The sequence below is a fragment of the Adiantum capillus-veneris genome, chromosome 2 (genome assembly GCF_014529385.1).
Source record: "Adiantum capillus-veneris isolate H3 chromosome 2, ASM1452938v2, whole genome shotgun sequence".
NCBI lineage: Eukaryota > Viridiplantae > Streptophyta > Polypodiopsida > Polypodiales > Pteridaceae > Adiantum > Adiantum capillus-veneris.
In genome coordinates, this window is record NC_140932.1 from 86,953,598 (window position 1) to 86,977,875 (window position 24,278).

Here is a 24,278-nt window from a genome sequence, read left to right on the forward strand (position 1 = left end):
CATGGAACGAGGGAGCTCGTGTCTCTTGTGGTGTCTGAACACCAGTCCACTAGACCTAGGCATTTATGGTTGAATCTAGCAAAGCAGATGGTAATGGGGGTAGTGGTTCAAGAAAATGAGGAGGAGCTAAATAGCAAAGAGCTACTATCTGTGCTAGACGAGATGCAACCATTGATTCATATACAACTGTATTGATTTATGTTTACGGCTGCTTATTAATAAACGTCCTCCTAGAGACTGTTCTTTAAATATGTTTTATTAAATTCAGATTCAAACACTGGATGAGAGAAGCAGCTACCACAAGGATTGGTATTGGTGCCGAGTCTCAATTTTTGCGGCTAAAAAATAGTTGTGGCTATAGGTTCTTTCACACTGCACAGTATGCTTTTTCTGGGTCAATCCATAGATCTTAACAAAAGATGTCATGTGTTCAAAATGTCGATCAATGGCCCGAGTTCTGGTGTGGAGCTTGTGAATAGGATGCGACAAGATGGAAGTGGAGACTTGCAAAAAAGCTGGGTTTGTTTCAATCACGTTCGTAGGGTTGTGGGATGGACAACAATGGCAGCACATGTCTACGATTCTACGTAAGTCCTACTTACATGGTGTGTTTGTTTTTTGCCGTTCCATTATGGTATACAATAATCTTCAAACTTTGCCGAATTCAAGAAATGCAAAACAATAGCAATCTGCAAGATGAAGGAAGAGGACACACAGACGTAGGTCATGTTTTGGGAAATGTTGAATTTGGTGCTATTGGAAAGCGGGCACCGACCAACTGATTTTAGAGGATTCATGGCAGATGAAGCTGGTGCAAATTGGAAAGTTGTCCGAACTGTGTTCAATGGAGGACATGACAATGTTATGGAAGGGACAGAACGGTCATGCTTGTTTCATTGGGAGCAAAGATTGCACATTCATACCATGCAATATGTGCAAGAAAACTTTCAGGACGAGCACAAGCATATGTGTGAATTGTGGCGATGTGCAAGAAGCGAGGAGGAGGCAACCAGATTGTACATGACTATTCGAGCTTGGTGGGCTTCAGAAAAAGTGTCCAACTGTAACTTGTCACAAATGGATTGCTGGCTAAGTTGGTGGCATGTACGCTACCCTCGCTAGAGAAAGAACTTTTTTGGGGTAAAACAATGAAGACTTTATTTTAATGGAGATTAGTATAATATTGCTTCAGTACAATACCTTGATAGCAATATGTTGCAGGAGGTGGATGATCTATCATACATTCCTACTACAAACCTTGTCGAAACAAAACACGCAAGCTGGCTAGCTGGCAAGGGAAACAAAGAAATGTTGAGCTTGTACGATGCATGCATTTCTGACCTTTCAAACGCTCTGCTACAAAGTGTAAAGATGCTTGCTTTTGTCGAAGGTAGATATCATGGAGCTGGACCTTCTGCTAAAGAACTTGGTCGTCGGGCTCACCAAAGTCGGGCATCGAGTCCAACTGTTATAGCTAGAGAGATCGAGGATGAGCTAGCAGGTACAAACTCTATCGTACACCAGTAATGGAGGCAGATAATATTATAGTTTCCAACAAGCGGAAACATACTACAACAGTAAGCTGCGAGGAAGAGAATGTGTCACATAGACCAGAATATCTCACACAAAACATCCCACGAAGTCGTGGGGGACCCCAAAAAACATCCTTCGAGCAAATAACGTGGTCGAAGAACAAGAAGGTGGTATGATGGTTGAGGAGACATATATTCACAAGACAATGTGGGCAATCCATTGTATTATGCCAAAGGGGAGCCAGTGTACAATGCCAAGATGGTTGTGGGATGGTTAGGTTCTAGATTTGGCAAATGCAAAAAAATATATAAAGAACACGGGTGCGGGTGCAGTTGCACCATCCTTCTGGGGGATTCGCCTTTGGGTGAGAGGAGATGGCACTGGTCAAGGAATCGGTACAGAGGCACAATTCATGTGGTTTTGCATTAATAATGAGGATCACACATGCAGGATTTGTAACACAATTACAAATGCCCTGTAAGAGTCCCCAACACTTGGCTAGTGGAAAGGGGAACAAACTTGAATGCTTTAGAGCTATTGGAATTGGAGATGGGAGGCTTCATATTTAGGAAAATTGCGGCAAAGGAAACCATCAACGTGCATTATCGGACCAGAGTCACAATTCAAGCCTCAAAAAGAATTGAATTGGCTGCAACCATGGAGGCACAAATTGTTTAGCACATTGTAGTGAAGGAAGGCATGCATGAAAAATTCATGGTGAAGACATCTTCTTCCCAAGTCCTGGGACAGAGGTACGAAGTACATGTTGCCAGTAGCCCAATGTGTACATCTGGAGACTTTGCCAAACGAGTGGCGCAAAGCAAACCATATATGGCCTGCAAGTATATTTACTACATCTTCCTTCGCTATTTTGGCTTGGATTTGAACCACAATATGTTTATCCATCAGAGCAAGCTAACTAGTGAGGATCTGCTGCATGTATTCGGTTGTCGATGAACAACATGGAAAATAATTTTGATTTGTTTATTTTGATTAAATTTTAGGATGTGCATACAAATCTGTATGGCACAAGCTATAATTGATGACTTAATATTGTAATTCTTATTGTGAAAATTCATGGTTGGAGGAGATGACTTCTGTCTTTCTCTTGGTCCAATTTGTGATTGGTGTGCTCTATGGATTGCGGATGATATAAGCTGACACCCAATTGTTATGTTTGGTGAATGCCATGGTTTGGTAGACAGGCTTGAAACCATGGTGTGCATATGAAATTGATAAACTTCTTATCATCCCACTATGTAGGGATCCCACTTTAATCCAAAGAACAAGTTGTTTAAAATTCCTAATAACAAAAAAGCTCTCTCTTGAAGGCACGAACTCCAACCGCGTAGAGAGGCATAGAGAGCTTTTGCAGTGCATACACTACACTAGTAGATGTATTAGAAAAAGATTCCTGCAAAAGCTCTCTCCATTCCCACCCCCCAGGCCTTCGTGCCTCTTCACCTTGTTTACAAATTGAAACCCGTATAAGTGTAAAAAGGGGGGTCATATCTACCTTATACAAGTCGTAAATATGGGTCTTTCCAACTGTTTTTGGTTGCAGGTGGCATTCCTTTTTTCAAACAAGTGAGTACCTCGGGTGCAACCAGTCTCTCTGGGATGAGTTGAAGAGGTCTACTTCAAATTGTTGAATACTTTTGCAAGATGTTTTTGGAGTTCTTCCCCAAGAACCTTGAGTTCTTGTAGAGCTACCAAGTCACACTTGTTCAGGCTTAACTAAGCATTGACTTTTCTTGCTTCGAGGGGGTCAATAAACCCCTGTATATTCCATGAGATAAACTTCATCTATGCAACTTTTTGTCTTTTTTGCTCATGTTACCTTGCATGGGGAGGTTTGGGCAACATTGGAATGGCTCTGTTTGTCATCCTTCAAGACTTCCTTTAGGGAAGATTTGTGCAGAGTACAATCTATCTGGCTAGCAGGAATGTTTCAGCTTTGGTTTTCCTTGTTCAAGACCCTAGATTGTTAGTTTAGCCAGCTGACTTGCATCTCCAATATGGTAGAGCTTTTAATGTTGTTTACTTGCAGGAGGGGTTGAATGGGATGGATGGAGTCACTAGTCTCTGATTCATTGCCTTTTGAAAGAGAGATGAGAAGGGTGAATCTATTGATCGATTTGTGCATCCTTTGGTATCGCTCCTTTGATGCTCTCTCTCTCTCTCTCTCTCTCTCTCTCTCTCTCTCTCTCTCTCTCTCTCTCTCTCTCTCTCTCTCTCTCTCTCTATTGGGGGGATGGGACCAAGATTTCCGGGGGGGGGGGCTTGTGGAGATGAGATTGGGGTAGAATTGGCAAGAGCTGCTGAGGGAGGAGTGGGGGAATTTTTATCTGAGCAGTCCTCGACCATGTCCATGTCACTCCATAGAGAAAGCAAACTCATGGAAGGTACTTGTACTCTATGGCCTATTCAAAGGCTTCACCATCATCCATGAGGATGTCTATGGCCTTTGGCATGGGTTTAACACGACCATCTCTACTACTTCTTTATGGAGCTAAAAAATTTCAAGCAAGGAGAGAAGCTCCAAGTATCACACAATGGTCACTTCAAATAAAAACTTAAAAATTATTTAATTTAATAAAAAGTAAAGGGCCTTCTAATCTAATCAAAAGTGAAAGGTAAGAAGAGTGTGTGACATATGTGTGTGGGAGGGGTGGGGCCGGACCGATCGGTAGGCTGGTCTAGGACCAGAGCTTTCCTCAAGGGCCGGATCAAAGTACAATATAAACAAATGATAAAATCACGAGGCCTGCTTGCATTAACGAAAGAGATAAAAGGAAAAACATAAAAGCTTTGAGCATAGAAATGTTGATCATGTTAGCTCATTCACATTTTCACTCGTTAGGCTATATACATCGAGACATTGAAGGTTTCAAGTATCTATAGGTAATCGTGGGTGCCATCAACAAATAGAACTATTCTCGTAAAGAAAAGTGGAGTTACGAAAAAAGATGATATACATTTTTGGGCATGTCAAGATAGCAATGGAACAATGCCATCAATATTGGCTCAAGATGGTCTCGAGCACTCAAGCAACAAAACATTAACAACAAGAAACATATGTAAAACGAGTAGTAAACAAACTCCCGTATAAAAAGTATCTTTGCAAGATCATAGTGCCTTACTAAACAAGTAAAAGAAAGCCAAATTATGCTTCAACTGTGTAAGCGCCATAGAATGACATGCTGGAAACAACTATAACCAAAAAGTGATTGAACATTTGGAAAATGAAAGGCTCCCTTGTCAAAATCCATGCTTCTTGAGTCGAGGATTCACTACCACAATATACCCAAATCAAGTGCTACACCAAAATCAAATGAAAACACAACTGTTTGGAGATGCAAAAATACAAGTGTTCTCCTTGAATGTCTTGAAAAGTTTCCATAAGGTATAATTTGTATTGCATATTTGGATTGCAATTCATATCCATTATTCAATATCCATATGGTATTTTTAATTCTCATCAAACCCCATGAACATAAAAGAGGCTCATGAGCTCATCACTTCGAAATGAAAAGCTGATACGTCAAAACCATTCCACAATGTAAAAAGCCTTAAAATTAAATAGCTTCGATAAGTAAAAATTTGTGAAGATCATTTCAAATTTCCATTGAAGTACCTTATCAAACCTAAATCAAAATGGAGTATTGTCCTACATATGTGATTATGAAGGAAGGTGCGATGAAGACGAGGAGGAGAAGGGGAGAGAGAGAGAGAGAGAGAGAGAGAGAGAGAGAGAGAGAGAGAGAGAGAGAGAGAGAGAGAGAGAGAGAGAGAGAGGGCCTATAGGAGGATGAGAACTTACTAGAGGCTTTTTCTTATGTTGTCAGAGGCGTACTTGCAAAATTGGAGTAGTGTTAGAGAGAAAAATGATAATGATTAGGGGGTGGTATTAAAGGAGGCCGAGGTATAGACTCTAAGATTCCAGTTATGACTCAGAAGTGTAAGGGCATAGGCAACACCATAGTTAATCTAGGGTCCAAGAAAGAGAGTGTTTGTCAGAATAGGGGGCGGCAAACTGAAAGTAGGGCAAGCTCTGATGATGAAGATGATGATGGATTGTATTCGCATTTCCACGCTTCCACTTACCCCTAGCGGAGACAATGAGAGAGAGAGAGAGAGAGAGAGAGAGAGAGAGAGAGAGAGAGAGAGAGAGAGAGAGAGAGAGAGAGTTACCCTCCATGGCTCGGTTGGAGCATGGAGTTGTTGTCATCTTCATTGGTTTTTATATAATATCCCCACTCCCTCATTTGAGGGAATACTGCACAAAAGGGCAACAAAAGTGGACATTGAACCTGATCAAATCTTCTTGGATTCGTCTATAGCGAGCATGTTGTTCGTCAGGTAGCCTACGAGGCCCCGAAGTTGGAAGACTTAAGAGGGGTGCTACACCAGGGCATGCTGATGGAATGTCTTTGCTAGAGGGCGTGTTTCTAAGAGGTGGTGGACAATGGCTACTCTTGTGCAAGGGGCTGGGTAGGTCTGCTCTCCTCACTAGCGACCTTCTCAAGCCTCGATTCCCATTTTTGACCACAAGGTGCCATCGCCTCTCCCACCTCAGGACTAGCCGCTATAGCCTGCAAGTAATGGTGATGCATGGAGAAGATGAATGTTTATGGCATGAAGGAGCCAAGGATAGGATCTGAGAGGGGAGAATGGGAGGAGTGGGAGGTCTTGCCAGAAGAGGATGAGCAATAGGGTAACCATATTGGATTTCAGGAAGACCAAGGTCTACTCGGTTTGCTTCAAAGGAAATGTATTCATTAGACCCAAGATTCCTTTGACGTCTCTTCCCACATATGCACCATCCGTTGCTCTCTCTCCTCTCCTCCATATTTCCAACCTTTGCCCCGCCCTCTCTAGCTTCACATCTCCTCAAATCTTGTGGCCTCTGCTGTTTAGCTCTTTCTCGCTTCCCTTATCATTTGGTGATAATAAGGCATCCCCCTCACACCCACTTGATACATTGGCGTTGTAAGAAGGCCTCATTAACTTGGGAGTCAATCGATGCATCCTTGACCAAGTGACATGCATCCCATCTTCCAAACCCATTCTTGATGTCAAGCATCCACCCCGAACTTAGTATTTTGCTCTTGCATGTCTTTTGGACCTTTTGACTTGCTTCATATGCGATTCTAGGAAGTCGATACAAAGGGCTACGTTGTGTCTTAAGCATATACTCCACAACCCTTTGCATTCCCAAGACCTCAATGGGAAGCGATCCGGACTCAAGAAGTAATATCATGTAGGGTGTTTGTGTCTTGACTTGGGATAAAGTTGGTGAGAAAACGCTTTTGGACATTCTCAAACTCTTTCCAAGTAGACTTTCCGATGCTACCACCCCACACCTCCACTCCATAAAGAAGCACCGGTGTCACCAACGTGTCAAAGAGGTACTTTTTGAGAGCCCAACACTTGATCTCTTCAGCATTGCTTATGTTCTCAAATGCATAATAAGCCCTCTTTCTGGCTTCCAAACGAGACATTGCACAATCCTTCCATTTATGATTGGATGGAACCTCAAGGCCAAAGTACTTGAAGCTATCTACCACTTCAAGTTGCTCATTGTTGTATACAATGCATGGATTCTCGTCATTGAGGGTCTTTACAAGCATAACCATGGTTTTGGATCCATTCACGATCAGCTTGCTATGTAGGCAAAAGCATCCCAAGACACTCATAAGCTTTTGTGCATCTTCTAAAGTATGTGCCAAGAGCACTATATCATCGGCATAAAGCAAAAGCATGATCATCGCATTTCCGATCTTAACCTCTTCTATGCCTTCTTGCTGCATAAAATCAAGAACCATGCATTCCAATTCATCAATGAGTAGACCAAAGAGGGTTGGAAGAAGTGGGTATCCTTGTTTGACAACAATAGTGCTTGCAATTTTTTTTGAAATTCCACCTCCCATAAGTAGTAGACATATCACTTTTTGGTATATGCAAAAGACTGCATGCATAAATTCTCTCAACACTTGAAGGCTTTGCATACTTCTCCAAAGATTTCCTCGCGGTACCATGTCAAAAGCTTTCTTGAAATCCACAAAGCAACAATACAACTTTTTTCCTTTCAATAGAGAGAGAGAGAGAGAGAGAGAGAGAGAGAGAGAGAGAGAGAGAGAGAGAGAGAGAGAGAGAGATACAAACCACCACAGTTACCACAGTTGGAAGCTTCGGTGGTGATGATGAGAGTTACAAACCACCACATGGCGATATTGATGAGAGTCACAAACCATCACAGTTGGAAGCTCCGGTGGTGAAGATGACAGTAAATGAGCAGTGCACGAAGGAGATGCATTTACTAGTTGTGACCAAAGTGCCGGTGGACGTGATGGAAGAGCCAACCAGAAAAAAGCGGCTCTTTGGTGATGCATGACGAAAGAGCCAGTTGAAAAACACTGTTCCATTCTTGAGGCATCAGACGTGTCTAGAGAAAGAATGGAAGAAGGCTGGTGGCGTACGTGAGACTCGAGAAACGCTAGAGAGAGACTGAATCATTAAAATCTACGAAGCTCATTAAAAAACCCATCATCACGAGGACGAAGCTGGCCACTCCAACCTTCCACTACTAACACAATGTTCATTTCATCATTTCCCTTCCATCAAATAAACATGCACTTTCCTCATCCACCAATTGGAAATTTGTCGATTTCAAAAAAACAAAAACTCCACAATGGCCACTATCACCTACGTGAACCAATAAAAATTTTTAGAAACCATTTGTCTTTTAATGAGTGTCTATAAAGCTCTATCTTTATAAATCTTTATAATGAGTGTCTGCTTGGCATCCAACCAATAAAAAGAAATGTATATGTTTTTAAAACAACACATCACTATGGTCTTAGCCCTTTGGGCAATGGTAGGCCAAAAACTAGTAGGCCCCACGATGAGACCAACAAGAGCTTTCTCGTCTAAATCTTTTGAGAAAATTACCAAAACACCCCTCTAATTTGTGAAAATTCCTAAAATACCCTTCAAATTTAAAAAATTCCCAATATACCCCTCATATTTTGTCAAAAATTCCCAAAATGCCCTTCAAATGTTCCAAAATTCCCAAAATACCCCTTGTTGTGAGAGTCAATTTATCCAAAAATTAAAAAAATTGTAGCTTTTCACAAGAAGACTAATTGTTTATGATACAAGATACTAAAACTAGAATTTGAGCTGGTTATGTAGGCTTTGGAGATGAATTACTTCATTATTTTTAGACATAATTGTCTTTTTTTGGGAGGAAATTTGTGACAAATTACATGCTAAGCACTAAAAAACGGATATACATTGTCAAAAAAGAATAAAGATTAGGAAATCATGAACAATTTTGCTAACATAGATACAAGGGTATTTTGGGAATTTTTGAAATTTGAGGGGTATTTTGGGAATTTCCACAAATTAGAGGGGTATTTTGGTAATTTTCCCAAATCTTTCTAGGCCTCGGAAACATGGAGACTCGAGAGATGGAAAATGAAAATGTAATCGAAAAGAAACGCAGTTGCCGCATTCATATATCATATAGGCCTAGACTGGGCGCATCGCGATCTTTCTTCTGAAAGCTGCGGGAAGCGCAGGATTACGCGAGAGAGAGAGAGAGAGAGAGAGAGAGAGAGACGCACGCAGGCCAGAGTTCGAGCTAGAACCAATGGCGGTGAATCCGCCCCTGATGGGGGCCATGCCGGTGCCCTTCCAGGGCGAGATATTCCTGCTTAGACGGGACAACGTAATTTTTGAAGTCGATAAGATCCCCAGGTAGTACATCGTTTCTCACCGTTAATACATATCCAAACATGCTTCGGAGAGTCCATCTGCGAACAGAAACGCTCGTGCTCTCTCGCTCTCTCTCTCTCTCTCTCTCTCTCTCTCTCACACACACACACACACACACACACACACACACACACACACACACACACACACATTAGGTTTTAGCTTGCTAACTCTTGGTAATGATTTGCAGTGTGCGTGGAGGACAGGTCTCTGCCAAAGGCACTGTGTTCGTTTCAAATGTTCGTGTCGTCTATGTCACATACAAGCCCGTTGACGGTTTCTATGCGTTTGACATGCCTCTTGTACGTTTCTTTATATTCGTTTTCTCCAATCTAGTAAAGTGGTTTAGGTACAATTTTTGAATGCTAAAGAGCACCAGTGACCTGTTTGCATTTCTACATTTCAATTTTTGAATGCTAAAGAGCACCAGTGACCTGTTTGCATTTATTGTCTATACTTGTTCAATGTCCAGGCTACTACCACAGCTTGTCTTTTTCAAGCAGTGCCATTGATTGTAGTAGAGTAGGAGGGGGAGCAATTCACAATGGGTCTCTTGCTGTCACGATGGTTGTGGCTATCAATCAAATGGAACGACGAACTTAGTGCTGTTCCCCCTTGTTTGCCGTCCCTTGCAATTACGGAGAGCCTTTAGCAAAAGGTTAAAGCCCCTACATATATGACCATCTCAGCCTGCTTAGTTTACCGTGTGATTGACGGTGTGGGATATTCTTCAGAGTGTCATGCGCACTTAGTCACTCAGACAATCACCTCTTACATTGATCACATATAGCCCTTTGAAATCAAAGTAGGCATCTTATATAGACTCTAGGCTCAAAGCAGTGGTGGATCTTGTTGTTCCATTGGACTACTATCATGCCTTCAGATTGATCACAAAAGAGAGCTCTTCAAACACTATGATTATGGTTGCAAAATCAGTATGGTACCGATTCCAAGTCCCACATGGTTCCCTAGTATACTAGCAAGGAAACCATGTCTTGTGCTTTTAGTTTGACAAATTATCATGTCACATGTCTCATGTCTCATGTGCACACTGGTTTGGCGTGTTGTATGGACATGCTAAACCTACTCTGAGCCCAGGTAAGTGTAGGAAAGCCTAGGGCGTTATGATTTGGCAGTTTGTGAGCATATCCGTAGGTTAGATTTTGGAAATGTATAACCCTATTTGCATAATTGGTTGTACGAGGTGTAGGTGGGTGTTTCACATTTTTGGGCTAATGGTGGTGTGAGCATATAACATTATGGCTTAGAAATCAGGATAGGTAGGTATAATAGTAAAATCTACACTAACTAAAAACTTTTACATGAGGGAGGTTACCTTTCTGTATGGTTGAAACGGATGGTCACTAAAGGGCTCTGACGAAAGTCTAGAAGATTAAGGGCGAATAAAAGAGCATGTTGGGATTAAATTCACTGTGTAAGTGTCACAAATTGGAGATGTACCATGCCTGTCAAAGGTGAAGCGGATGACGATCGAGTTTAGATCTGCGAGCAAACCTACTCTCAAACACAGGCAACCATTGGATCTTCAATTTGTTGCGATAGAACTCCCCCAAACAAGCCTTTGATCAAGGGCCAGTCAAGTGCACGGGCCTTAGGCAGCTTTTGATCTGCAAGCATGGAGAGAGAGAGAGAGAGAGAGAGAGAGAGAGAGAGAGAGAGAGAGAGAGAGAGAGAGAGAGAGAGAACGCGAGAGAGGTGTATAGTTTCTAAAATGCTGGCAATTTGCACTGAATTAAATATAGCATACAGAGAAACCCTAGGAACAGGGGTCCCACCTCATGCTAGCCTATCGGGTGGGCAAGACCGTGGAGTGCATTGTTGCGAAAATAAGAAAAGAAAATATATGAGGGCACCCAAACAAGGTGGGCGGCCGGCCTACGAGCGGGCGGCCGGACAGTTTAGTCTAAATATATATGCAAAGGGTGGCCAACCCGGAGGCACACTAGCCGTACATGTATGCCCTAGACATGTGAAGCAACAGTGTGGTGTAAGTCTAGCGCCCCCTCTCAGCACTTGATGTTGAACAAACTGTATGGATTCGTAAGTGTCTTACCCAACAGGATCTGAGGTGTGTGTAGTCAAACCGTCTGGAGAAAATGGGGAAGCCCAAGAATCGTCATGAGCATGATCGAAAGCTTGTCAGTGCATGAACCTGGACCAGTGTGGCCAGGTTGCTAAGCTACGAAAAAATCCAGGAAGGCGAGATATAGCAATACGTCCTTCGAAACAAGGAAAGCCAGACTAAATAGTCTGCAATGTAGAAGCTACCGTAAGTTGCAACAGTCACCGTTAGACCGCACAGACCACCACCGCACTACGTCCTGTAAGTAGGTAGGGTAATCCAAGATGAGGGGAAAGCCAAACTCAACAATCCGCGTTGTGAAGGGCCTCTGAGAAGAGGTGTGGCCAGACCAAGCTGTCTGCACCGTGATTATCCTGTAGAAGTAGAGAAGCCAGACTGAGACGTCTGCGCTGTGAAGATCCTCTGAGAAGAGGAAAGGCCAGACCAATCTGTCTGCGCCGTCTTGCCTGTATCTCCTGACTCCAATCCTCCGGTGTCAACCAAAACAGAATCCTCGCCAACAATGCCACCAAACTGCAACTCGGTGTGGCTCTCAATGTGAATGAGCTGGGAGTGTCATACTGCCCAGGTTGGGGGATAAGTCTGTTGTAAGGTTACCGAGGGTGAACAACTGTGAAGGTAGCAATCCAAATGATCAGGAGTGTAAAAGAGCAATTGCAGTATGATCCAAGCCAAGCTCCGGGTGACTATGGGTGTAGTCGCGGGATGCCTGATCTCCGGCATCTTGTGGGTAAACTCTCCAAGAGAGTCCAAAGAACTGAAGTCCCACTCCAGTCTCTAGATCCAATCAATGAACCTGTCCAAGAAGAGATCCAAGATCCTCTTTCTAAAGTCCATGTAGATGCTCTTGTGTAAGCAAGTGATATGATGTGTCGAGGTCAAGTGGTAAGTGTGTGTCCACCAAAGATGGTGGTGTCTTTTCTGGGAATGTCGGAATCCCATATGCCATGAGCATGGCCATATCTCGTGTGAACTCCTCTGATGGGTGCATAGGTGTGTTCGTAGCAAACCACAAGTCAACACCCCCTTTGGAGTGCGCAACCGCCGAATGATGGCTGGAATGAATGGATCTCCCAAGGATCGTACGCTTGTAGATGATCAAGCCGATGCCGAAGATACCATGTACTACAACAGTCACTGAGAGACCGCATGGACCACCACTGGATGGTGTCCTGGCAGGAGGTAACTTCATCCTCTGTGAAAAACACAAGCCAAGAGGCTGCTGTCCACCCAAAAACGCAACTGCGAGGTGATGAGAACGTTGCTGTCCAGCGATTTTCAGCGTGCTCGTACGCTCCCGGCAGGGTCCGCAGCGGTGCAGAGGGTTTGAGGAGGGTGGGGAATCAATGTCACAACCCTAGGTGGACTGAAAACAGAGAAAACAGCAGGTATGTATGGCTGAAATCTGTAGCAGATGAAGAGGATTATTGGCGGCAATTGAGAGATAAGAGAGAGAAGAGAATACGACACCAGATAAGTTGTCAAACTCTCCTCCGAAGGCCCCACCCACTCTCTATGGCGTACTTATGATTGCACAAATCTCTACAATGCTTGGACTTGCCGACGATGTCGACGACAACGAGACGGGCTGAAATCTGAAAACTCTGAGGGCTGAAATCTGCAAATCTTTATCTGCTGAATTTTGACTCTATGTCGATGTTGATGACGACGGTACGACAACGACGCGTTGGAAATGCAGATGTGAAATCTGCGTTTTCCGGGCTGAAACTGTAAACCTTGCGGAAACTGACCGTGCGGCGAGGAACTCCTGCGGGAAGGTGAGATCTGCGAGGTTCGGGACTTGATCTGTGGTGTCTAAGGGCTGAAAACTGAAAACTGAAAACGCTGAGGTTTCTTGATGTTCCGTCGCGGTGAATCTGTAAAACGCTGGGTTATGATGCAGATGCAAAAACGTTAGGGCTGAAAATCTGCAAATCTGTCGCCGGCTGTTTTGCAAATGCAAAACTCTAGGCTAATCTGCTGTGTCGTGATGGCGCTGTGGCTGATCTGTTGTGCACCAAAACGCCAGGGCTGATCTGATCCAAAAATGCCAGCTTTATGCTGTGAAGCAAAAACGCTAGGGCTTGGGGTTCTGCTGAGATGTTGCCTGTTGAGCGAGTGCTCCTGCTGCCTCTTCTGCCAGAAAGTGCTAGCTCTGGTTTGCTTATATACAAACTCAACAAAATTGCCCTACCTACTTTCCAACAAAAGTCACTTAAAAATAATAAGTGAAAAATGTCAAAAATAGGGAAAATAGGCCTATGCACTGTAAAAATGCTACTGATGGGATCTGACTGGAATCTGATGGTCATGTTGTGTGCAACCAGAGGATATGCATCTAATCTAAGTGTCTGGACATGCACGGTCTGCGAACAGGCTCACAAAAGTGCCAGATCACTTTCTATTCTAGACAGACTTGACTGAACTGAACCCTTGTCGTGCTGTAGCTTGTCCACAGACACATAGGGTTGGATGTGTCACGTGACATCCCCTCCTTTTCAAAGTGAGGTACTGGTACGGAACTGTATGGCGTCAAGGGAGATCGCCTATAGCATCCGGAATCTTGGAAGGGACTCTTCGTCGACCCACTCTGATGTGTGGGTCGTGCGGTACTTGAACTTCAAAAAGGTCTGCAACGCTTGCTTCTTTGGGCCGCGCTGAAAGCGATACAAAGTCTTCTGAGTCTCCGTCAATGCTTTAACTTCGTTGAGAGTCATGCTTCTTTCTTCGTCAAGAATCTCCATGGCTGAAAATTCCTGAAACCACTTCCAACACAAAAACACGAACATACCCATTCCATGTAAAGTGAGTGGACAAAATCTTGTCTTCTTCAAAGACTGTGCATGCAATGTAGATGAACAGATAGACGGAGTGCTAACCCGTTCACCACACACACGCAAACAATGAGATCGAATCTTGTCATTCTGATCCAAATCAATCAACTCTGGCAATTCACAACGGAAATGCCCATGCTTGGTGCTCATACTTTCATGTGCTCTTTCTACAACTGTGTCGTGCCAAGAAAGAGACATGGAATGTGACTTCCTTGAATGCATACTGTCACGTGACACATCCAACCCTATGTGCCCGTGGACAAGCTACACCATAGCAGGGTTCCCGTCAGTCAAGTCAGTTTAGATTAGAAGTGATCTGGCACTTTTGTGAGTTTATTCGTAGACCGTGCATGCCCAGTCACTCAGTATAGATGCATATCCTCTGGTTGCACACCGCATAAGCATAAGCATTTCCATCAGATTTCATCAAAGTCAGTTTGGGGATTTTTCAAGTGACTTTATCCTATTTTTTCCTATTTTAACATTTTTCACTTATTTATTGACTTTTGTTGGGTACTCAGTAGGGCAAATTGGGTAAGTTAATATATAAGCAAACCCAAGTTAGCACAATTGGGCAGATGAGCAAGGAGCACAACATGCCCCCAAGCAGCAGGTGTTTCCCCTCTCTCAACAAGAACCTCTCCAAGCCTCCCTTGGTGAGACCCACCCCCTTCAGCCCATCAGCGTTTGGATCGCCATCAAGCATCACTCCCCCTTGGCGTTTCTCTTACCTGCAGCCATCAAGCCTCTATGCTTGGCGTTTTCCCCCGACCATAGGCAGTCAATTCAGCAATTTACTAACGCTAGCCAACCTACCATTTCCAGCGTTTTTTAGCATTGGAAAACCTGCCATTTCCAGCGTTTTTCAGCATTGGAATACCTGCAAATTCCAGCGTTTTCAGCATGCGACAGTAGCCCTAAAAACGCAGCCAGATAGTGTAAGCACATCAGCGTTTTTCATCATCATACGAGCCTCGACAAGCGGGTCATTTTCAGCCATAAAAACAGCAGCAAACCAGTCATTTTCAGCCCCCCAAAGTGGTCCAGATTCTCAGCCTTTACCCCTTTGTGGACAGCAGATAGAAGAGCATCGAATTCAGCCCTAAAGTCTTCATCGTCGTCATCGACATAGTCCCTGTGTGCATCAGTTCATGCATCATCATTGTACACCTTTGTGCAATCAAAAGTAGACCACTCTCACCGACGAGAGTGGGGGCCTTCGGAGGAGGGTTTTACAACCTCTCGGGTGTCGTATCTCTTTTCTCTCCTTCTCTCAGTCTCATACACTTGCACGCACAATATCCACTCACTTTGTTCGTGATCATAGCACTCTCCATAAAGACGGAAGGCTCTCTCCTTCCCTAAGAATTAAAAGGAACCTTGAGCAATATAGATCACTAATCTTGAGAAAATGCAACATTCATTCCGCTGCACCTACATTGGTATCAGAGCTTTGGAAGTGTTCTGTACTACTCAAGGGAAGAACCACAAAGAACCACAATAATTTTTTTTGCTTGTTGCGGTCGCACGAACCCAAGTTTACTTGGGCGTGTCGATTCCTAATCGTGTTTTGTTGAAGAGTGACAGGAATCCCAAGAAAGAAGGACTTGTCCAGCCTCCCCTTGTGTCTCTTTTTACTCATTGAGAGCGGACCGTGCACTTAGCGGCCGGCCAATCCGTGAGGTGGGAAGAAGCAACCTTGGTGTGAGCGCAAGGCCGCCAAGGGGTGCGCCCGCGGAAAAGAGTAGAACTCGGGTGAAGAGAAGATCCTTCTCCAACGCGATTTGCAAGCAAAAGAAAACCTCAAGAATCTCAAGAACCAAGTTCCTCGTGAACTTAAGAACCAAAGATCCTAGTGCATGGTCGTTACCCGAAGCGGAATGGATACTTCGCATTCAGGTGATGAGCATGAGAGAGGCGACGAAGGATTTCCCCCACCAGGAGATTTTTCCAACCCTCCCCCTTCGCCATCTACGCGAGTTGTCCTAACTCCTATGGAGATGATGGTCAAGTCGATGTTGGACATGATGACACAACAACAAGAAACGAATTGAGTTGCATTGGCACAACTCGCAAGCAAAGCAGAACAACAAGAAGCTAGGGGCCGTGAGCGTGACGATAGAATTGCAAGAATTGCCGCAGAACAAGCAGCTAAGGACCGTGAACAAGAAGCTAAGGACCGTGAGCAAGCAGCCAAGGACCGCGAGCGCGACGAAAGAAACGCCAAACTTGCCGCACAACAAGAAGACAAGCGCCTTGCTTTCGAACGCGAGCACGATGCAAGAAAAGAAAGAAAAGAAGCACTAGGTTGGTAATGGGACATTTTTATGTCCTGGGACACTTTTATGTCCTGTTAAGTGACCATTTTCCTTGAATTATGTCAGGAGTTTCAAAATGGATTTTGAGGTGTGATCTATCTAGAAAGTTCTCTCATGAGCTGAAAAAAACTTGACATTTTTTTGAAGTATCAATTCCATCTTTAACCTTGTCCTTGCACAACATTTCACAACCTAAACTGTGTGAAAAAACGGGTCCTGTTTTTGGCTTTTTTCAACTTTTTGCAGTTATACCACTCTAGAATTCATGTTTGTAAGGTCTATAATGCTAGAAAACTATCTTTAGTAGTTCTCAACATGTCCTGGTGCTTCTAGGGAGAAATAAATGTTAAAATTGTAAGTTATGACCAAATTACAAAAATTATCAAATCCTGTTTTTTAGCCAATTTTAGCTCTTCTATGATTTTTTTGGTGGCTTTCATGATATCCAAATGTAGTTTTGATTTTGTATGTTGCATAATGTAACATAAAACTAATATTCCTTGAGTTTTGGGGCACCTAATACCCTATTTTTCATAGTACACAACGATGGTTGATTTTTTCAATTATAAAAAAAAACGAAACATTCTAGTATATCAAGTATAGCTTTTTTAATATTACTAGTTTCTTGTGAGAACTATATGCATTTTGTAGGTAGTAACCATATCTAGTCATAAGCATCAAATTTGGCTAGATATTGAATGATCTCTATGGGATTCTACAACTCATAATGTTGAACCCAGTTTTTTCGTGTTTGTTGTATTTAGCACTTCATCTTTGTCCCCAAGATTCCCCTTGGTAAGAGATATATTATTCTTTTGACATGCTCCATGGCTCCTTATGAACCTAAATGACAATAGGGAACTAAGAAAACATGCATATATTATTTGTATTGAGCGTGGCTATAGAAACTTTGATGATAGGTTTGCAGAATGGAAAACATTCAACTTTTTTGTACCTATTTCTTTTGGCAAAACAAAAAATAGTGAGTGAGAAGCAATCATATTTTCTGATCACCAACCACTGAAGTTAACCAGGGAATTTATCTCAAGTCCTACAAAAATCCCTATTCTTATTTTATGCAACAAAACGTAAGAAATGACTGTTTTGATGAAAATGTACTGGTCCATTAACTTTGGAGACTTGGTGTGACCAAAAGATGAGAAATTTTACAAGTTTCTTATTTTTTCCATGCGTAGTAGGCCTTGAACTATAATCTCATGAAAGGATTTTACAAAATGAGTGGATCTACTATGGTTTTGGAGGTTTTTTTCAAAACCCCGAAAGGATACTTTTATGTCCGGTTAGGTTACCAACTTAGTGCTAAGAAAGGAGGAAGCGGCAGCACGCAGCGCGGCCTTGAAGGCCGAGCGTGAAGCTCAAAGGGAGCTACGCACTCAAGAATTGCTTGCCCAAGTACTAGCCTCGAAGACCGAACCACCCAAAGATCGTGGGAGTTCCTCAAGTGGTACAAGCCACGATGCAGATTTCAACAACCCAGTCACCGAAAAGTTGACTTTCAGTAAGTATGATAGTAAGATGGATGCTACGGTTATTCGTTCTTGGTTGCATCAATTTAATGCTTATTTTGCGACAACTAAGAAAACAGAAAATAGCAAAGTTTTGACGGTAGGTATGTACCTTGCCGGTGATGCCATCAATTGGTTGCATCAATTTAATGCTTATTTTGCGACAACTAAGAAAACAAGAAATAGCAAAGTTTTGACGGCAGCTATGTACCTTGCCGGTGATGCCATCAATTGGTACCACGCATGGCAAGAGGCACAGCTAGCCGCGCACCTAGAGGCAATCGCCGATTTCACGCCCCTCTTTTAGTTGGGCTGATTTCCAAGACAAGCTCAAGGCGTGGTTTATGCCACCTCAGTACCTCGCACGATTGAAAGAAGATTGGCGCAATCTCAAGCAACATGGTATGCCAGTCATGTCTTTTTCTAACCGTGTGTTGCAGCTAGGCACTCAATTACGCAAATCGGATGATGAGCGCAAAGAGGCTTTTCTCTTTGGGTTAGACGAATACATCAAGTTTGATGTCGAAGTCTTTGACCCCGCGGATCTCAACAAGGCGGTAGCAATCGCTCTCGCCCAAGAGATGAAGCACAACAAGGGAAAGCCTAAGGAGAACAAGTCTTCTCAAGGGACCTCTTAGAATTCTTAGAATACAGAGAATGGTAAGAATGGTAATTCTTCTAGCCCTTCTTCCTCTAATTCCTCGGAAAAGAACAACAATGAATCTAAGGGTAAAGCTAAATCACCTTCCAAACCTAAGCTAACCCTTGATGAAAAAGCTTCACAAGGAATTATTGGAGGATACATCACGGCTGAAGAACAAGTGATTTATGCTAAAGAAGGTAGATGTTTTCAATGTCACGTCAAGGGTCACATTAAGAAGGCCTGTCCTAAGACAGTCCCACCTAAAGAACCAAAGGCACCCACAACTACCACAAGCACTGTCACAACACAACCTGCATCTTCTCCTGACTCTGACACACACATTGATGAATCTCTATTGAAGTGTTATGGTCATGTAAAGGGGAAGTGTTTTATCATATTGTTTGATCCAGGCAGTATGCATGATGTGATTAGTCCCCTTCTCGTTGAGCGAGCCTGCCTAGAGGTTAGTCAGAAAGCTCCTCTCGAGGTTTCTTGCTTCGCTCCTAGTATGGACTCTCTCATCACGAAGGAGTGCCTTGATGTGATGTTTACCGTTCAACAAGCTTCTTTTCATAGGAAATTTCTTGTATCTCCTCTCTCAGGATGTGATATGATTTTGGACATTACATGGTTTCGTGAACTTGACGCTCACATTAAATCTGGTGCTAACACGATTACTTTACATTTCGACACTGATTTCCCCCCATCATTCGTTCTGAGGAGGACTTGCATTCTTTGCCTCTCATCTCGCATGTACAGGTAAAGCGTGAATTACGTGAGGAGCACAAGCGGCATTCATCTATGCTGCCCCAGTTTCTGAGAGCATTCAGGCTCCAGGTAAGTATTCGGAGTTGTTTACGAAGTTTAAACATCTCTTTTTGCAGGATGATCTTCCACCTCGTCCCCCACCCGAGCGGCCGGAGGACCATCGCATCGAGCTTATGGAGGGAGCACAGCCTGTCAGTAAGGCTCCCTACCGTTTGAACAAGTCACAAGAGGAAGAGTTAGAGCGACAACTCATGGGGTTGGTGGCTAGAGGATTCTTACGTCCTAGTGTAAATCCTTTTGCTACCCCTATTTTGTTTGTTCGCAAGAAGGATGGTTCGTCTCGTTTGTATGTTGATTAAACAAGATAACCGTCAAGAACAAGTTTCCGATGCCTCGCATTGAGTATATCCTCGATAGGTTCAATGGGGCAAAGGTTTTCAACAAGGTCGATCTCAAAAGTGGATACCATCAGGTACGGGTATTCAAAGGCGACATTTTCAAGACCGCCTTTCGCACCGAGCGAGGGCAATGGGAGTATATTGTTATGCCTTTTGGATTAACAGGAGCCGTGGGTACGTTCAATCGTCTCATGGTAGGCCGTTTCGGCGATATGGTCGGTGTATGTGTGTTCATCTTTTTAGATGATATTCTCATTTTTTCTGCATCGTGGGAATAACATGAAAGAGATGTTGAAAGGGTACTAACTCGTTTGGATGAGTGTCAGTTGTACATTGCAGCTCAGAAGTCTGAATTTTTTCTTACTGAAGTCACTTATCTGGGTTATATCATTTCTGCAAAAGGCGTCAAGCTAGACCCCGCGAAGGTGGAACAGGTTCGTAATTGGGATTTGCCCAAAACTGCATATGATGTGCGTTCTTTTCTTGGTCTATGTCAAGCATATAGTTCGCACGTAGAGATTTTTGCACGCATTGCTGCACCTATGACTGATGTTTTGAAAGGGGTAAAGACTCGTCGTCAGCGCGTAGACTTTTGCCCGAAGCAACCATTGAGGCTTTCGCAGCTCTCAAGGTTGCGGTGACAGAAGCACTGTGTCTTATCCTTGCCTCTTGGGATGATCCCTTTGAGGTATGGACGGATACGAGCAATGTCGCCATAGGCGCTATGCTCCAGCAGCATGGTCGTCCTGTAAATAGTGCGGAAAAGAATTATTCAGTTTATGATAAAGAACTTTTGTCTGTTATTCACTCTCTTAAGCATTGGAAGCATTTTTTGTATGGTAGAGAGTTTACAGTTTGCACAGATCCTCAAGCCCTCAAGTGGCTCCAGTCTATGCCTAGTGCACATTGGAGTGATCGCCAAGTGTGGTGGTCACAATTTTTTGAGCAATTTGGAGGTTTGATTGAGTATGTGCCTGGAAAAGCTAACCCTGTTGCAGATGCGTTGAGTCGCAAAGGACAGATTTTGGCTCTTGAGTCAAGAACCACATTTTCTATACAGGGTGAGTCTTTTGATAGCATGAAGAATCAGTATGCAGATTCGGAGTTTGGTAAGTATTGGTTGCAGGCTTGGCTTCCCAAGGGCCCAACAACTATCTCATTTGTGATGGATTGTTATTTTTTCGTCAGCGTCCGTGTGTATTGCCCTCTCTCAGGCCAACCATATTGCATGATGCACATAATTCTCTCACGGGTGGACACAGGGAAATGAACACCACATTGGAAAAGATTGAACGTTTTTTTTATTGGCCTAAAATACAAAAAGATGTGTTTCGTTATGTCACACAGTGCACTATATGTTAAAAAGTAAAAGCTCCTCGGGGTATTGAAAAGAAGTCTCGCTCATATATTTTGCAAATTTTGGGTCCTTCGCAAAATTGAGCATCCTCTTCGTTGCATCGCCAATCAATTGACGACGCTCCATCTCTCACTGCTACGCCTGAGTAGGCCTAGGCGGGCCATACTCCGTGTCGGAATCTTCGTTGTGATCCCTGCCCGCATCTCCATATGCAGAGGGAGTCAACTGAACATTGCTTGAAGCCATAGGTGCCGCGGAAAAATTTTTTTGGGGATCGGATTTCTTGTAGAAGAGAAATCGTCCGTGCTTTGATACCACTGTAACAGACTTGGACACTCCAAGTTAAGAATCAATCGCGACAGCACCAAATAACCACTTCAAAACAATTCACAGATCACAATAGATTTGCACTGGCCTGACGGAGTTCCGTGCCTAGAGATATTGGCCCCAAAGACTGGCGCCCCTTTTGGTATTTCTTTTATATTAATAAGATCAAAGTACAAGAGAGTGGCTAGGGTTTCACTCTCAGACTATGCCTCCAGATGCTCTGAGAAGTGAGGCCCTCACCACTAATTTAAAGATTAAAAGGGATGCCCAAAAGCAGAGCCCCAAAAGCTACAAAATCAAAAGCCCTGAAAGCAAAAGCTCTTTTCCCTCTCTCACAGAGAGTTTCTGAAAGCAAAAGCAAATTCTCTCTCTCTCTCTCTCTCTCTCTCTCTCTCTCTCTCTCTCTCTCTCTCTCTCTCAATGAGAGCAATAAAAAGCAATTATGCTTTTTTGGCCAAAAGCTGAGATTTGCGTCGCTCATAAATATCCCCCCCAAAAAAAAAAGACCTCTGCGATTTTCAAAAATTAGGGTTTGTGGCAGAAATTAGGGTTTGCAGGTTTTTTAAGGGTTTCTGGCAGAAATTAGGGTTTCTGCTGGTCGCCATGTCATCACTTTGTGATAGATGGACATGATTTTTTGAGAGTATAGACTATTTGTTGGCACTTTCTTTGACGACATCATTGTTTTCTCCAAGGATGAGGCAGAACATAGAGATCATCTGCTTCAAGTCTTTCAGGCATTACGAGATCACAAGTTAGTGATTAATGCAAAGAAAAGTGTTTTTTCCTACCAGAGATACACTTTTCGGAACATATTGTGTGAGCAGCAGGAGTGCAAATGGATCCGGCCAAGATAGAGACTATTCGTGATTGGCCCGATATGAAGAATGTCTAGGAAGTTAGAAGCTTCTTGGGACTGTGTTCATACTACAGGCGGTTCATTCGGAAGTTTGCAGAGGTTGCTTCCCCTTTGCATATCTTGACACAGAAAGGAGTCCCTTTCTCGTGCAGACCCACAGAGGTGATTGCCTTTCAGACTTTGAAAGAGAAATTGACTACGGGACCAGTTTTGACTTTGCCGGACTTGTAGAAGTCGTTTGAAGTATATTGTGATACTTGTGGTCGTAGTCTGGATGCGGTCTTAATGCAAGAAGGCCAATGTCATTGCCTACGAGAGCCGATTGTTCTCTAGGCCGGAATTGATAGCACAGATTTGTGAGAAAGAGCTTTTGGCGGCTATCCATGCTCTTATTCAATGGCGACATTACCTACTTGGAGCCGATTTTACGGTTTTCACAGATGATGGACGTTTACACTACTTCTTGTCACGGAAGCAGCTATCGGAAAAAGTAGATGCGGTGGGCAAACATCTTGTCACTGTTTACTTCCGGATTGTCCATGTGCAGGGACAGAAGAAATTGGTGGCAAATAGTTTGTCCCGAAAGTCGTTGGTTCTGGCTATTTCCGCGATACATCATAGGAACTCTGAGGATATGGTCGGTTAGTACGCCACATAACAGATTTTGCAGATGTATTCAATTGAATACAGAAAGGGGAGATAGTAGCGGACTATTCCCTTTGGGATGGCTACTTGATGAAGAAAACCATGTTGTGCGTTACACAGCCGTTGAGGGAAATGGTTCTAACCGAATGCCACTGTCCGCCTTTTACGGGTCACCGATGCATTGCTACCACCTTGAAAGGGGTAGAGAGATACTTCTTTTCGCCGAGACTCAAGAAGGATAAGGACGAGATTGTGCGCAGTTGCTTGGTATGCTAGAAGGTCAAGTTTGATAGGCATAAAGCACAGGGATTGTTACAGCCTTTTACCGATACCCACCCGCCCCAAGGAAAGTATTGCAATGGATTTCATGTCCCAAGAACACCGCGTGGGCACGACTGTTTATTGCCCGGGTCTTCAGATTACATGGCATGCTTGTAGACGACTGTCTCCTACAGGACCCCAGGTTCACGAGTTTGTTTTGGGACGGCTATTTGGGAGAACATAGGCACGTGGTTGCAGTTCTCGTTCCACTCGCAGACTGGTGGGCAATCAGAGATAGCTAATTCAGTGGTGCTGGATTTGTTGAAGTCTTCTTTGTTGGATCAGAAGACTACTTGGGAAAGGTTTTTACCTTTGGTGGAATATGCCTACAGAAACACGATTAACTCTTTCATGGGGAAGGTGCCATTTGAGATTCTTGAATTTGCTACGAAGGTTTCACCCTTCCTTAGCACGAAAGATAAGATTTTTCTTTGAAGCCGACCGGTTCACGAGGGACTTGGTCCGGAAGGCTTTGCAAAAATTTCAGGAAAGACAGAAAAAGGCAGCAGATCGCCATGGTCGTGATTTGAAATTGAAGAATGATTGGGTGCTCTTACATTATGGGAAGGCACATCCGAGAAAGGAAAAAAAGAGAAAGGAGCGGCTTCTTTGAAAGCTTAGCATGAGATACTGTGGACCTTTCCAGATTTTGCGAAAAGATAAATGATATCTCCTTTAGACTGAAGCTGCCAGAATACTTGGAGGATTCACAATGTTTTTCATGTGAGTGCCCGATGATGGGAAGCTAGATGCCCGAATTGGACGAAAACGAGGAGATACTCGTTCCAGAACAAAAATTGGCACGGAAAGAAAGAAAGAAGGTAAAGCGAACTGACGGTTCTTGGTTAAATTCAAGACCTACT

General features: G+C 43.4%; 1 protein-coding gene across 1 annotated transcript in view; it reads left to right on the forward strand.

The window, feature by feature from the left end:
- Positions 1–9,058: 9,058 nt before the first annotated feature.
- LOC147463125 (classical AGP protein) overlaps positions 9,059–24,278 on the forward strand; it is a 29,759-nt gene continuing 14,539 nt past the window's right edge. The window contains exons 1-2 of the mRNA XM_086487409.1: positions 9,059–9,297; positions 9,506–9,617. Coding sequence (XP_086343535.1) covers positions 9,191–9,297; positions 9,506–9,617 — 219 coding nt within the window. The 5' untranslated portion in view covers positions 9,059–9,190. The remainder of the gene's footprint in view (positions 9,298–9,505; positions 9,618–24,278) is intronic.